The 15,693-nt window shown below is 44.8% G+C and overlaps 1 protein-coding gene across 3 annotated transcripts in view; it reads left to right on the top strand.

The window, feature by feature from the left end:
- Positions 1-15,400, top strand: part of PDE6D (phosphodiesterase 6D) — a 71,116-nt gene extending 55,716 nt beyond the window's left edge. For all 3 annotated transcript variants that reach the window (XM_085877707.1, XM_085877706.1, XM_085877708.1), the window contains 4 exons: positions 4,304-4,392; positions 11,224-11,349; positions 12,788-12,893; positions 13,015-15,400. In XM_085877707.1, coding sequence (XP_085733833.1) covers positions 4,304-4,392; positions 11,224-11,349; positions 12,788-12,893; positions 13,015-13,096 — 403 coding nt within the window. In that variant the 3' untranslated portion in view covers positions 13,097-15,400. The remainder of the gene's footprint in view (positions 1-4,303; positions 4,393-11,223; positions 11,350-12,787; positions 12,894-13,014) is intronic.
- The last annotated feature ends 293 nt before the right edge of the window (positions 15,401-15,693 follow it).

Below are 15,693 nucleotides of genomic sequence, written 5' to 3'. Positions count from 1 at the left end.
CCCAAATCCTCAGTCACAATGGAATGAACGGATCCAATGCTGACGCCCGCCTCGTCTGCAAGTTCTCTGATCGTGATTCGATGATCCTGCATCAGCAGGGTCCTCACTTGGTCAATGACGATCTCATTTCGGGATGTTGAGGGCCTACCAGAACGTGCTTCACTTTCCACTGATGTGCGACCATCTTTGAAGCGGTTGTACCACTCTTTTTTCTGTGTGGTGCCCATTGCTTCATTCTCGAAGGCCTGTTGAATCTTGCAGATCGTTTCCACTTGGGAATCGCCAAGCTTTACACAAAATTTGATGCTGTAGCGTTGTTCAAGTTTTTTCCGTCATTTTGTCAAAAACAAAAATCCGACGGCGCTCACTTACACTTCCTCACTCATCGGCGGTCTGTCGGCGACTGACAGCTTCTGCAGGCGGGAAAATATTCACGCATACGGGTTAGGATCGCCTACATACGTGCACCAAACCATGCCTCCCGAGCTTCATTTGTTTACTCACGGAAAATTAAGGTTGGATACTTTTTGAACACACCTCGTGTATATATATATATATATATATATATATATATATATATATATATATATATATATATATATATATATATATATATATATATATATATATATATATATATATATATATATATATATATATATATATATATATATATATATATATATATATATATGTGTGTGTGTATATATGTGTGTGTATATATATATATATATATATATATATGTGTGTGTGTATATATGTGTGTATATATGTATATATATATATATATATATGTGTGTGTATATATGTGTGTATATATATATGTATATATATATATATATATATATATATATATATATATATATATATATATATATATATATATATATTGTTACAAATTCGCGCCCGCCGGCGTGCGATCGGCCGCGTATCTCGAATCGCGACCGCGGCGCCCACCGGAAGGACAATTCAGTCATGACCCTCCTGGGACTACCGCCAGAAACCAGTCACGGGTGGGGGTTTAACCCCACCACCACCCAGTCCGCAGTCTACCCGCGCGAAATAGGGTGAATCGCCGAATGTCGATATACCTAAGTACCCGCGCGCGTAATCTGCCGAGGGATGGGACCACGCCACAGGCCGACTCCGGACACGAACCACTTAAGCGGTTCATTCCGTATTACAGGGATAACCGAGCGGAGTTATCGTCGGCCTTGACGGTTCCGATTAATTACCGGGTGTTTTAAAACCCACTATTAATCCCTTATGTGATGCAAGATGGAGATTCAACAAAGGAAAGGACGCAGCGAGACGGGGAACAATTGGACAAGCACACTTTATTACACACAAGCACGTATTCACAGCCATACAGTGATGCACATATAAAAGCAAGGACACAATGCAGAGCGACAACCGAATATAATTATTACAACACTTAAACAGTTCTACTTTTCAAGACTGGCACCACACATACATACATTTACACAAAACCCAAAAGAAATGGAAGTCGCGACTTCCCTGTGCGCGTCGAGTCCTTGGCGACCGTAACTCCGAGTCCCTCCGGCGTGGTCCGCGAGCTCGTGCCGCGCGTTGCTCGTGTGGTCCGCTCGACAGCTCGGATGAACGAACAGAACCTCCAACCAGGGACGATCACCACAACTCTCCACGATTCCCCTTCAGGGACAAGGGAACAGGAAAGGGAACGACGTTCTCGTCGACCTTCACGTCCACGCCTTTTGTCAATCGCTTGAACGAACCAAGAGCCTCCTCGCACGCGAGCCTCTCCATGCCCACGCCTTTTGTAGGGGCCAGCTCCACCCCGTTGCCCCGCCCCAGTTCTGTCTCCACCTCCCTTCGAGGCGTTTCCAGAAAGCTTTCAAAGGGGGGCGTGCCCCCACTCCGACAGCCTCACGCCGTGCATTTACCAATCGGGAGCGAGCTGCCGCACCCCTCCCCTTCACACCATGCATGGTGGGGGGGGGGATTCAGGCGGAAGCATCAGGCGGGGAAATTAGGTGGGAAAACCCCACAAGCATTGTTGGTTTTTGTTCTTGCACGCGCCCGCACGGTGCTCGTTGAATGGCGAGTGGCGAAGATGTGGTCGCGTAGTTGTGGAAGGTGGCGTCGTGTAGTGAATGGCGTGATTGTGAGATGTTGGTTGTGGCGATGTTCGTTGTTGTTCTTGCACCAAATTAACAATAGCCAAAGAAAAACAGCTAACTGAAGCGTTGCAGCCCGAATGGATCACATATATTCCCTCTATACAACGGGTTTGGTCTAACTACACATGAACTTACCGATATATCTCACCTGAAGACCCTTTTTGGTGTAATGCGAATTTCCACAACCGTAACAATATATATATATATATATATATATATATATATATATATATATATATATATATATATATATATATATATATATATATATATATATATATATATATATATATATATAAATATACACACCTGTGTTGTTCATCTTTCAGCTGCTCCCGTTAGGGGTCGCCACAGCGGATCATCCACTATGATCCGCTACTGATTTTTGGCATAGGTTTTACGCGGATGCCCTTCATGACGCAACCCTGGTCGCCTCTTACGACACAGGGATAAGGATTGGGTTTCGTCATGATTCCGGGCTGCCCTTCACCCTCTCATAGCGCGGCCCAGCGCAGAGCGCCCGTCCTCAAGCGATCCTCCAACCCAAGCCTTCGAGTAGCCGGATTACAGGCGCACGCCACTACGCCTGGTATATATATATACACACACACACCTATATCACTATATCTCAAAAAGTTGTGGGTGAGGTGGTTAGGTGACAAGAACACGTGAATTAGATTTTGGTTCAGATCCAGCCCATCAGTGGGATACAAAATGTGAACTGTTCCACCTGGCAGAGGTATGCGCTCTACCGAGTGCCGTTCTACTTTGTGCTGTTTTGTCAAATGTCGCTCTCTGAGTATTTTTTTTTTCATTTGTTTGTGTGCATGATATCTCAAAAAGTTTTTGATGGATCCGGATGAAATTTGGTGGACATGTTGGGTGTGTGACAAGGAGGACATGATTAGATTTTGGTGAAAATCCGAATCTGGATCTAGATATGAGAATTATTTAATTCTAAAAGTGATTCTTCACCATTGAGAGAATGGGCCAAAAACGATATATAGCACGATATCTCAAAAATGTATTGGGCCCGATATGTCCTCGTGGATCAGGCATTACAGAGCAGAGGTATACGCTCTACCGAGTGCTCTTCTAGTTCAAAAGGGTTTTCTATTTGCGACTTCTGTTTTACAGTGTGTTCCAGATACTTCATTCGATTAAAAAAAATGGTGCACACCCCTGAGCCTTCTACTTCTGGGACTAATCCCTGGCTTGATTGTACATGATTAAGACTACATTGTGGTATAATGCCAAAGGGGGTGCTGCATCGTGGAGCATGTCCTTTGGAGGGGGGGTTGAAGAACTCTGTCGCTTCTGCTACCAATCACTTGTGCTTGTTTTAGATCCTACTGTGCCTTTCTAAAAAAAACACGATTTGGGAACTAGTCATTCCTTGTGTATCTATGGTCATCCTGATGGTTGGAGTTTCCGTTCTGAGTCTGGGAGGTCGGAGATACGAACTGTAGCCGAGTCTTACCAAAGACTTGTAAAATGGTACATGCTGGTTCCTTGCTTGATGCTCAGCATTTTCAAAGGTTAAAGCACAGACAAACAACCATAGGTTGGCAGCCATTCCACATGCTCTGATTGGCCATTCATTGGCCTCCTGTATTGAAACTCCTTGTAAGGGAACTCATTATTATTATTATTATTTATAACCATTTTATTTCTGTTAAATGTTCGAGCTGAGACATCAGAGAATGAAAATTGCTCCTGAACCCTATGCCTAACAGTAGATAAGTTGAATGTGGATCGTCGGGATGACGTTCAATGTTGCAGAAGACTGCTGGGTTGATGTCCTCTTTGAAGGACGGTGTCATCCTGTTTACAGTGGCATAATTCCATATAACACGATAATGCCATTGTTGTTTTCATATTCATAAAATTTCAACCACAGAACTGGCTAAATGAGCTCGCTGCCTCTATGCTATTATAATGCCCTCTGAAGCCATTTGTGGAAATGTTTTGCATCACACATGTTATCATGTAAAGGTGTACTCGGCGTAGAGTTGCTCTATCTGAGTGAAGGTGGTCATGCGACATGCTATCAGAGGTGGTTTGTTTGTTTTTTGTGTCAGAGCTACCTGTTTACTTGCCTACGTTCACTTCTCAGTACCTTCCTCAACACCTTGCACTAGAAACTGGATGAACTTGCGTGATGGTGAAAGTGGCAAAGTACTTTGGCAAGGCATCGATGATCTGTCTGCTCCAGGTGTAGAACATCAAGGTGAGTGATAACATACTGTTGCGGGCCGGAGGTCGGTGGTGAGAACGACCACTAGGTGAGGGAGGCCACGTCGTCTCCACCAGACTCCCCGGAATTGTAGGCCGTCACTCCAGATAATTCCGTGACGCGATGGGTCGCTGAACCGACCGTGGACGCCAATATCTCAGCAACGTAGCGTAGGGTCTTTTTGTCTAGAACCAATTTACCTCATTAACTACGTGATTTCGACTACCGGGGAATGCACGCCCTCGGCACGTCTTGCTCGAACCGGGTCACTCTACCGACCGCGGTAGAGTTCCAACTACCAACTCCGGTTCGGGTGCAGCCGAGCGGAAACTACCAAAGCCGTGCCGGCTGGGATGAACGGATTATCGGGTATAAAAACCCGGCTAAAACTCGGATCCGAACCATGCTGGACCAATGAAGGAAAAGACGAAAACGAACTGGGAACATTTCTAATAATCATTTATTTACAATAAAGAAAAGACACAGAGCAAGACTTTTACAAGAAACAAGTCTGGAGACGGCGATGGTTCACGAGCAATGTACACAGTTCGCCTTTTTAATTTTTTGACCTTCGAGGAGACGCCACGGGCAAACTGGCAGGAATCGGGAAAAACGTAAATGATGAAAGTTGTAGTACTCGAAGAGCACGACTTGCATCCCACCTTTCATTTGAAACAGTTGAAAATCCTCGGAGCTTGATGCCCAATTTATTGATTTTTTTGACATTTTCTAAGTTTGTGACCTTGACCTTGGGACAAAAATTAAAAATCGAGCTCTGTGGGGCTATGCAGGTGCCATTGGGCTAACCAAATACCGAAACCTCTGCCAGATTCGACAAACCCCCTCAGAGAAGATGTAACTTGAAACCAGCTACCCCCTAAAAACACGTGTTTTTTGGGCGTGGCTCCGCCCTTAATGGGCGCAGCATGCCCACTCTCCGGAAAACACAACTAGATCATGATATAAACCTCCCACCCAAATTTTATCAGGATCGGATCAAAACCCACGGAGCTATGCACGGGAAAGACAGACAGACAGACAGACACACATTACGAATATAGTGGTCACTTACTGACTTGTGAATCGATATTTACAATGATCAAATAAAAACACTTGTGCAGTTCTACTTAAAGACGAGCCCAACACACTCAGACACACACACAGATGCTTTATTGAAGACCCCCGCAGCCGGAGAAGGAGAGACGAACTGGGGGTCGCAGTTCGGCGGGGTACCTGCACGCTGGTGTTAGGGGGTGCTCCGCGGTGCGGCACCTGTCAATGGTGGTCCGGCTCAGGGGCTCGTGCCCGTGGAGGAACCCGCGTGGAGCAGACGGAGTCCCCAGGCAGAGATCAGCGTCGCGGACGGGACCCACTTCTCCCTGTGGAACGCCAGGGAGACTGCACGCAACCGACTTGTATTCCTAGCGGTGGCGGTGATGTCGGACGGGTGACGAAGTCTCCTCTCACTCTCGTTGGATCCACACAGCTCTCGCACTTCTCCTTTTTCTTCAGACGCGCCCCTCTTAAATACCCACGAAAGGGAACAAAAGAGCCTTCGTACGGGGCGGAGCTCCGTGAAGCACACGCCACTGTCCGCCTTGATTGGACAGGGTTCCACGGCATACCCTTCCTGGACGGGGTTTCGGTGAAGCACGCGTCACCGTCCACCTTCATTGAACAGGGGTCCACGGCATGCCCTTCCTTGGGGTTTCGGGTTGGGCGAGTGAAGCGCTCGCTCAGTAGCAGGCTGGATGGTCCGCTGGATGTGGCGTTGGCGGATATGTGGTTTGAAGATATAACCTACCTAAACCATCGCAACGCACACCTTTGATTCTCCCACTAGAGTGACTAGACAAAAAGAAGGGACCTGTCTCGCATGTACTTAACGGAATAACTGACTCTTGGGACATCTGTATGTTGAATGCGTATGGCTTCCAGATCCGTAACAATACGATTAGAGTCTATGAATTGCCAGGGCTTTAGAGCACACGATTGAAAGTGTCAACTCTGAACCGTATTCCATTTTCAGGATTGACTCGTCACTTTTAAGGATAAGAGAAAGAACAAAACCACTGTTCGAATATATACCCTCTCCGGGGGAAAGGGTATTGCATTTGGGTCAGTTTGTTTGTTTGTTTGTATGCACAGAACTTTTGTGTTTTTCTCCACAATGGCTTGTCGGATTGGGACGACATTTTCACCAGAGGAGAGACTACTCATGTAGAATGTTTTTGTAATAATAATTATAACGTCATGGGTCACGTGGTGTGGCAGCCATGTTGGAAAAAATAGAAAAACTTTGGACTTCTGTATCTCTGAAACTGCACCAAGGAAATAAATTAAACTTGGTACATAGCAAGTACTCCTCATGGGGAATGAGCGTGATTTTTTTATTTTTTAAAATGACGTCATAGGTGCCTTCGTAATGACATCACAATTGCATTCGTTATGACATCATAATTGCATATATAGAATGTGACATCCGATCAGTATGAACATTTTTGAGGGTCATCTGGGGATAAATAGGTCCACTGGAAGAAAAAAAATTTAAAAAGATGACGTCATCGGTCACGTAATTCAGAAACCATATTGTTTTGTTTTTTTAATCTTCTCTGAAAAGGTTGAACAGATCGAGGCGAAACTTTCCACATATGACCGCCTATCCATGATCAACAACACGTTCACACATATGATGCCATATTTCATATGGTTTGGCAGCCATATTGAAGTTACCCTAAAACTTCTATTAAAAAATCTTCTCCAGAACGGCTGCACAGATTGAGGGGAAACTTCACAGAAATGTTCCCCAAGCCTTGGGTATACCAACCAGGATATTCACAAATGATTGATGTCACATGGTCTTGCAGCCATATTGGATTGAGCGAAAATCTTGAAATAATTATTTTTCTTGAACCGCTTTATCAATCAACGTGAAACTTCACAACAATGATCTAGCAGTGATAGTGAATATATTGTTACAGACCCAGAGTCTTCGGGTTACGAGTGGGTGGGGGAGGGGGGGATATCCCCAGTTCTCTCCGGACTCGCTGGGAATCGAGGCCATCGTACACGAATAACTTTGTGTCGTGGCAGGTCGCTAATCAACCGCGAATGTCAATAACTTGACCATGTGACTCGGGGTCCTCCGTCTGACAACCGTTTACTTAGGAACACATGATCTCCTCATCAGGGAATCACGCCCTCGGCAATTGTGCTGCTGTTATCTTGATGGGATCTTGATTCAAGCTGCCGAGCTTACCGCAAGCACAACACCAGACTGAGGTTTGAGCCAATTAGTTGAGGAATTGTAACCTCCCGGCTAATCTACATAGACATTGCTGGACCAATTGAAGAAAGGACAACCATGGGCAGATTGGAAATATAACAAGAATAATTTATTTACAATAAGCGATGAGGAGTACGGGAAGGAGAGAGGGGAACTCGAGGGCTTTAATGGCGTCAACGGGCAACTGGGGCAGGAAAAAGGGAAATGCAATAAAAAGAGTAATCAAGATGTGTATTTATAAAAAGGGGAAGAAAATGCACAAGTTGCAGACTTATTTTAACCTTTGCCTTACCTACCAGATAACAAAACAGGGTATCCATCAGACCACACACACACGGGGAGACAAATTGGGAGGGGCAGGGTGGCTTCAGCCTACCGGTATGTATGTCACCGTCACCCTCCCTAGCTTGGTACCGCTCTTCGGAATGGTCCCGACACTGCTCCCCACAACTGAGGGTCCATGAGCTCAGTCGGGAGCACGAACCAAAAGCGTCCAGGACCATGGAAGAAGCGAGGGCGATGCGGAGCGTCTAGAACCAGGGCAGAGAGAGCCCGTGGGCGAGAGAGTGCAGCTTTATTGCCCCTGCAGCAGGCGGGGCCAATGAGCCAAACGTCACATCTTCCGAGGTGGCCGAGAACCAGCTATTGGGCCACATCAGATTTTACCAGATGGCCCCATGCCAGCCATTGGAGGGTTCCCCCGCAGCCCCGCCCATTCTGCTGCCCGCCCAGATATTCACTCATTTGGTCCTTCCGGCTGTCGCTCGGAGCGGAGCTCCGCCACCTTGCACCCAGGACGAACCCCACACGTCCAAAAATTTCCACGGTACAAAGCCAGGGAATGAGGCAATTATTCCAGGGAGGCTTGGTCGTGTCCTGGTCCATTTACCAGTCGTGTTTAGCTGGAGGGGAATGAACAGGGATTAGGAAAACGAAATGCAGTACATGGGTAGACTGCAATAAATTACATTACAGGGTAGATGTCCATATCGACTAACAGGCCAACAAGGATTTGTGAGGCTTTAAACAATAAATGGGAATTTGAAAATTTTAAGCACGTTCCAGAATGCTGGTGTTATTCTCACACATTGAACACCATGGCTGTAAAACATGCATGCGCCAGGTGATGACGGTAGTCATGGTACATGTCATCACGTGCTGATGGCTCTATTATCCCAGCAGGTCGAGAGGGGCTGCTAACTACCCAACACAATGCATTACTTGCATAATAACCCCGATAGGGAAGGTGCCATCTAAGGTTCATTATGGAAATAACTATTTGAAGAGGCTACTTTCTGTGTGCATTTCAATCTTGGCATGCGGAGTATACAACCGCAACAATATGTTTTACATTTCAACCTGATCAGACCCATGGTCTGGCAGCCAGAATTATTTAATGTTTTTGATATGGGTTATATTCGATTTTATTTATTTATTTATTTGTTTGTTTGTTTGTTTTAATAAGGTTCACTTGGCTGTGCCTGGATGGGTTTGAGGGTGGAGGAGTAGCAGCTGAAATGTGAATCTTATCCAGGTTCCTCCTGATGACTTCATCTTTGCTCTTTGCTTTTTGGGGTTCCTTCTGATTACTCCAATGCGGGACTGCTCCGATTTGGACTTCCATTTGATTTTAATTTATTTTAATCCCATTCTGGATTCAATTGAATTATAATGAACGCCATGGGTCTGGGTCAGGTGTCCAAACAAAGCAAGGTTGCATCAAAGCGGGACGTCTTGGTACCCGGTCATCACTGCCAGCAGTTATAAAGTGACAGTTCTAATTATGTAACACACCAGTACACAAATGCCACACAAAACAAGTCCTGCCGAGAGTCTGAAATCTCTGATTGCTCTTTTTCTTGTTGCATTTGTGATTGCAATCTAAATCAAACCGATTATTTGCATATTGAACATATTGTTACGGTTCTCGGAACCATATGCATACAACATACAGTTGTCCCGAGTCAGTTATTTCATTAATATACGTGTAGCTAGGTCCCTACCTTTTGTGTAGTGGGAAGACGAGGGAGTGTGTTGCGATGGGCTATAGTTAGGATTAATAAATCATTTTTTCCCCTTTTATTTGAACCACGGTACCTTCACCTCACTTGCTACCCTCGTCTCGTCTCCTGAGCCCAAATCCCGACGGGCACTTTGGGCTGGACAAGCGCTTCCACCATCTACCCGCTGTCTACAGAGACTCGTTTTCTGAGGCACAATCCCGAGGTTCGTTATAGTAGCTGCGCCACCATTCACCTTCCCAAACCCAGACATGGCGGTGTGGGCGGTCGTTACCAGTGTCTGGCTGAAACACCGCCCAGAAAGGTGGACCACATGAAGGCCCGGTCCAATCCGGACGGACAATGACGTCGGATTCGCCATGTCTCCACCCCAAACTCAGTGATCTCATCAACGGGACAATCCTCAGAGTTGAGTTGGATGCGAGGGAAGGTTGTCATTGGATTTGAAAGGTCGCGGTTGGTTTTTGAAAGGGAGAAGTCGGAGTTGGTGGATGCGAAGGACCTCGACCAAGCCTCTAATCTGGTCCTGCCTACTGCTCATCTCTCGCCTCTTGGACTCCGCCAGACACGATCACCAAAAGTGCGGCTGTGGACCGAACCGCACAGCTTTTGTCGGGTGCCACACCACGGAGCATCCCTTCCCTCAAAACGCTCAGGTACCAAAAACTGTGACCTCAACTCTCTCCCTTCCTGGCTGCAAAAGGTCCCTTTTTCTTTTCATTGGGTTTATTTTGTCTGAGTATGTGTCTGAGAGTGTTGGCACCTGTCCATTAGATAAGCCTGTGTAAGATCTTTATTGTTGTAATTGTTGCTTTTATTATTCTCACGTCACGTCTGCACTGTGTCCGCTTTTGTAAGTTGCTTGTAAATTTCCACACTACACCTCTCTCATCTTTCCCCTGCATTACATACCAAATAAACCTTTGTTGTGCCACATGGTTTTCCTCGCTTTATTGTAAATAAATAATTGTAGAAATGTTCCCAGCTCGTCTTTGTCTTTTCCTCCATTGGTCCAGCATGGTTCGGATCGAAGTTTAGCTGGGTTTTTCTTCCCGATAATCCGTTCCATATAGCCAGTACGTCCTGGGCAGTGCCGCTCGACTATATCCGATCCGGAAAGGTAGTCGGTAGTTGGTGGAGTGATCCGGTTCGGGCAAGGCGTACCGAGGGCGTGGTTCCCCGGTAGTCGAAACCGCGTGGTTAATTAGGTAACCTGTTTCTAGACAGGAGGACCCTATGCCACACGGTTGAGGTATTGGCGTCCACGGTCGGTTAAGCGACCCGCAGCGTCACGGAATTATCCGTGAGCGACGGCCTACAATTCCGGGGAGTCTGGTGGGAATCGGCGTAGCTTTTCCCCACCTCGTGGTCGTTCTCTCCGCCGGACCCCCGGCCCGCAACAATATATACATCAATTGCATTGATGTTAGTGATGCGTTGTTTATCCTACTTTCACATCCTGTTTCCCTGATAATATTAATTTTTTTGACATCTGCTTTTCTCGTGAATGCTCCACAGCTCAGGTGCCGAAGAAAATCCTGAAATGCAAATCCGTGTCTCGAGAAATCAACTTTTCCTCCACTGAGAAAATGGAGAAGTTTCGGTTGGAGCAGAAAGTTTTCTTCAAGGGCCAATGTTTGGAGGGTGAGACACGACATTGTGTCCTTGATTTTGCTTGCTCGTTTTGGTTTGCTTGTGTCTGAACCCGACTGAAAATTCTCGAATGGGGAACGACCTATTGCCTTCTGATCACAAACAACTGTGCGTCTGACCTCCAGTATAAATGTGTTTCTAACAACGGCTGCATTCTGTGAAAACATACCTATTGGGTTACACTGGCACCTGGTAGTTCTGTATTTGCCAGTCATTCAAAATACAGTGGAATGATTCCGCACATCATCTGATTTCATTTTACTTTCTGCTTTTCTTGGGTTGTGTTACTAGTTCTCAATAACCTAGTGTCCTAGTGCTTTAAAGAAATGTTTTTCTGTTTTGTTTTGCATTTATCTGATGCTCATATAGGTTTATTACATAAATCACATGCAGGACAAAGACTCTAGTACATGTCATATTGACAGCATCATTTTAGTGCAATGTCAATTACAAGGACACGAGTAATTTGATGTACAAGTATATCTTGTAAATAATTTGAAGTGTTTGTGCATTTGTTTTGTTTTCACGTTCACAGTCAAACTATAGCACCGAGAGGCCCCAAATTTTGGGTGGAGGTACTTCAGAATGTTAGCAAGCTTTTAGACTACTGCACTTTGGATTTGACGGCCATTTTGAAGCTACCGAAGGCTGATATGAAGTGTATATTGGGATGTGGGATCAGGCAGTGCTGCCGCTGTCCCACAGGCAAAAGGTAACCACCATGAGGCCAATAACTCCACTGCTATTCAATGTCCATCACGTCCCGAAACCCTCGCCAGGAAAATCTCACCACCGTGAGGACAATAACTCCATACATTTTGAATGCACAACGTGTGTTGGCTTAACAGTTAAGGTGTCTGGCTTAAGATCTTAGGGTCTTGAGTTTAAGCCTGTCCCCAGTTGAATTAGCACCAGGTGGGTTGACTCAGCCTGTCATCCTTCCGAGGTTGGCGGAATGAGTACCAGTGCACTGCTGGAGGGGAACAGCATCAGCGGCACAGCCGTGCTTCCAAGAAATGATAGCTACCCCGGCAACTAAGCTGCCGTACGCAAGAACAGAACAGAAGTAGGACATGTACAAGTGTGATGTCAAGCGTAAACTAAAATCATGATTTGCAAAAGTGCTTTTATACTGTGAAACAGCCCGGAAAAGCCTGGCAACATTAAGCATTTGAGAGGTTGAGCTGCAGTGACATGACGTTTCAAAAGATTAATGATCACGTGGCTATTAACTGTATCAACAACAGTCAAAGGATAAACCAACTAAAACACCATGATAATAAATTGTATATTTTTTTTTTAAAAACTTACAAAACTTCTTGGTGCACTCTGCTGAATGTTTAGAAGTTCATGGCTTTGTTGGTAAGTTGTGAATTTCTCATTCTAGGATATCGCTTGGTTGAATGCAAGGTGTTTTCTCTTTGCACAGAATGGTACTTTGAGTTTGGTTTTGTCATTCCAAACTCCACAAACACGTGGCAGTCTCTCATCGAGGCTGCCCCAGAGAACCAAATGATGTCTGCAAGTGTGCTGAAGTGAGGCTTCGTCCATTGCTGTACTCACCACATCACTTCCTCTTCTGCTTGCTCGTTCATTTTATTCCTGTACGAGCTGCATTGTGACTTGTGTGCTGGTTGTTTTCTCTTTTTTTTCCAGTGGTAATATCGTTATAGAGACAAAGTTTTTCGATGACGACCTGTTGGTGAGCACGTCGACTGTCCGTCTCTTCTACGTATGAAGCCAACGTTGAGATACCCCAACCCATAGTCGCCTCTCTTACTCGCGATTCATTTGTTGATACGTCCTCCATGGTACCTCTTCTGTGGAGTCCCCTCCTTCATTCCTGCTGCTCAATACTGCGACTTCTCACGACCATCTTCCATGAGATTTGCTGTTATGGTGGCACTGCTGTTGTATGCTCCAGCAACTAAAACCCCCATGGTCTTAGCCCGACTTGCTTATCGCATTGAAGAAAGAAATAGCCTTTCCCATTTGACACTCGAGGTACACCACTCTTGTTGAACAACAACAACAATCATTCGAATTGCTGTTACAAACGTGACATGAATTCTTGTTTTGCCGTTTTCAGATTTTGGTTGTGCTGTCCCATCGCTGCCAAAGTAATCTCTCGGCTGTAGATAAATCTCGAGTCAGTTTCCCAGCAGAAAGCATAGCAGAGTGATGAAATGACGATAACCTCCGTGACATTGTGCTGACATTTGTACTTGTTGCCGGTAAATGGGATCATTGTATTTTGTGCATATGTTGCACTTAGCAATCCTGGTTATTATTCTTTCCGAGAATCTCCCGAGATAAAGTTTGTCTGGGTTAGGAGTGGAGTCGGGAGAAGCTGACAGCTTGTCTTTCATCTTGTCTTTTACTTTAAAATACCTCTTCAATGATGATGGTCACGATGGAGGGAAAGGCTCAAGTCCACAATTATTTTCTCTTTTATGTTGAAAGGTTCTTTTTTTTATGGAAATGATATGTATTTGATGTTATTGAAGTGCTGCTGGACTTGTTGATAGAATATCAGGAAATTCTGACTTTTGTCATCGCCTTCTGTGACTTTGGGTCGAACTCGTTATATAAAAGCCATCCAGAAGATCTGTCTTTATCATTATATTACAGCAAAATGTCCGCCCATCCATGTGAAATGAGCTGTCCTGTTCATTGTTGTTGCTGTCGTTTCAATTGATACAGCAGTGTGTTTTAAAATCTTGAACCTGGTCAATTTCTTGGCCTTTTTCAAGTGCATTTGAGCATTGGCCTCGTGTAATATGACTTTGCACACTGTAAACTCTTCCCCCACCTTCCTTCCTCCTGTTACCAAGGAGTCATTTTCACTTTGCTTTGTGCACAGTTCATTCGCTTCTCTTTGCCAGCTGTTATTTTGAGTGTGTTGCACCTGACTTTAACTGCAAAAATTATCGCTACATCTTCCCATTTTGATCACAGAGGGAATTGGCCAGACTTCCTGCTTTATAAGCTTTTTTTGAAACGAGTGTTTTTGATTTGTGGGAAGAAAGTTCTATAGGTACACAATGTTGAGTCAGGTCTTGAACCAGCAATCTTGTTGTCCTGTATCGGAGTTCATCCCGTAGATCAAGGTTAAGAATTAATTCACAACTCGTAAAGATGCACATGAAGCGTGGAGTTTCTTTCTTTGGGATTAAGGTTAGATAAAGAGGAGAAAAGGGTTTAAGTTAATATGATTTGTCTCGAGCAGATCCATCTGTAATGGATTTACAAAGAACATGGAAATGTTTGACAAATGTTCAAATTTATAATCCTACAATTATTCCCTTGCTCTTCACTGTAGATTCTCTGCCTTTTACATTTCTTTTTCAGGGACTGATAGCCCTGACAGTGGAAAGAATATCATTTTAGCATCTCGTGTAGGCTCGCACAAGTGTTCAGTTTCATCAAATTTTGGTTCGTTTAGAATTTGCAGAATTGGTTCGTTTGAAGTGAAAATGCAGGCTAATGAGTTGGCAGAATGAAGAACTGGTCTTGCTAGTGGCAGTCTGCGTCGTTGGCAGACAGGTATAACAATGGATGGAATCGACCGGACATTGAGGTGCGCTGACGGTGGTTGGCATACCTTAATCAACATTCTGTTGATTCCATCCATTGTTAAATGAGGTAGAAAACTGAGCACCTTTATTTCATTAACGTAGCTTTCAAACCTGGTTATCGTATTGGTTATTGGCTGTTACTGCTGATTTAAAAGATAAAATCGAAGTTGTGGCTCAATTAAACTCCAACAATGTACATAAGTGGATGTTAGGGATTTATGTATTGGAAAATGCTTGGCTGATCTTACATGCCTCGTGTTCTTTACCTTCACCTCGATACAAGCCCAAATCATGAATTATGGATACAAATGATGCTTTTGATTTATCTAGATAGTTTTATTTATGCTTTTTTTGCTTGTTTGCTTGCTTTTTAACTAATACATACTTCAAAAAAAGATTGTTGTTTTTTTTTAATTTTTTGGCACCAATTACCTACTTTTGAATAAATTCAGTAAGCAAGTGAAGTCATTGGCACTGAGCTGTGTCATTCTTATTGCTTCCTAGCAGGGATGCATGGAATTGTCCTTCCAATCCCTTCCCCTCCCTCACCCCACCCCCTCCCTCTGGACTCCCACACCACTCCTTCCACTCCCTCCTCCCACCACTCCCCCTCCCTCCGGAATTCCACCCACCCCTTCCCCTTCCTCCGGAATGCCACCCCCCTTTCCCCTGCTTCCCTTGATTAGTGAAGGTTGACTTTGGGGTTTCCCACTCTCTGGGTACGTATGCATTGCAAAAATGCAAGTCATCTCCACTG

This window comes from Eptatretus burgeri, chromosome 4, assembly GCF_056783735.1.
Source record: "Eptatretus burgeri isolate ZD-2024b chromosome 4, Ebu_testis_v1, whole genome shotgun sequence".
Taxonomy (NCBI): domain Eukaryota; kingdom Metazoa; phylum Chordata; class Myxini; order Myxiniformes; family Myxinidae; genus Eptatretus; species Eptatretus burgeri.
This window is presented reverse-complemented; position numbering and strand designations above follow the sequence as displayed.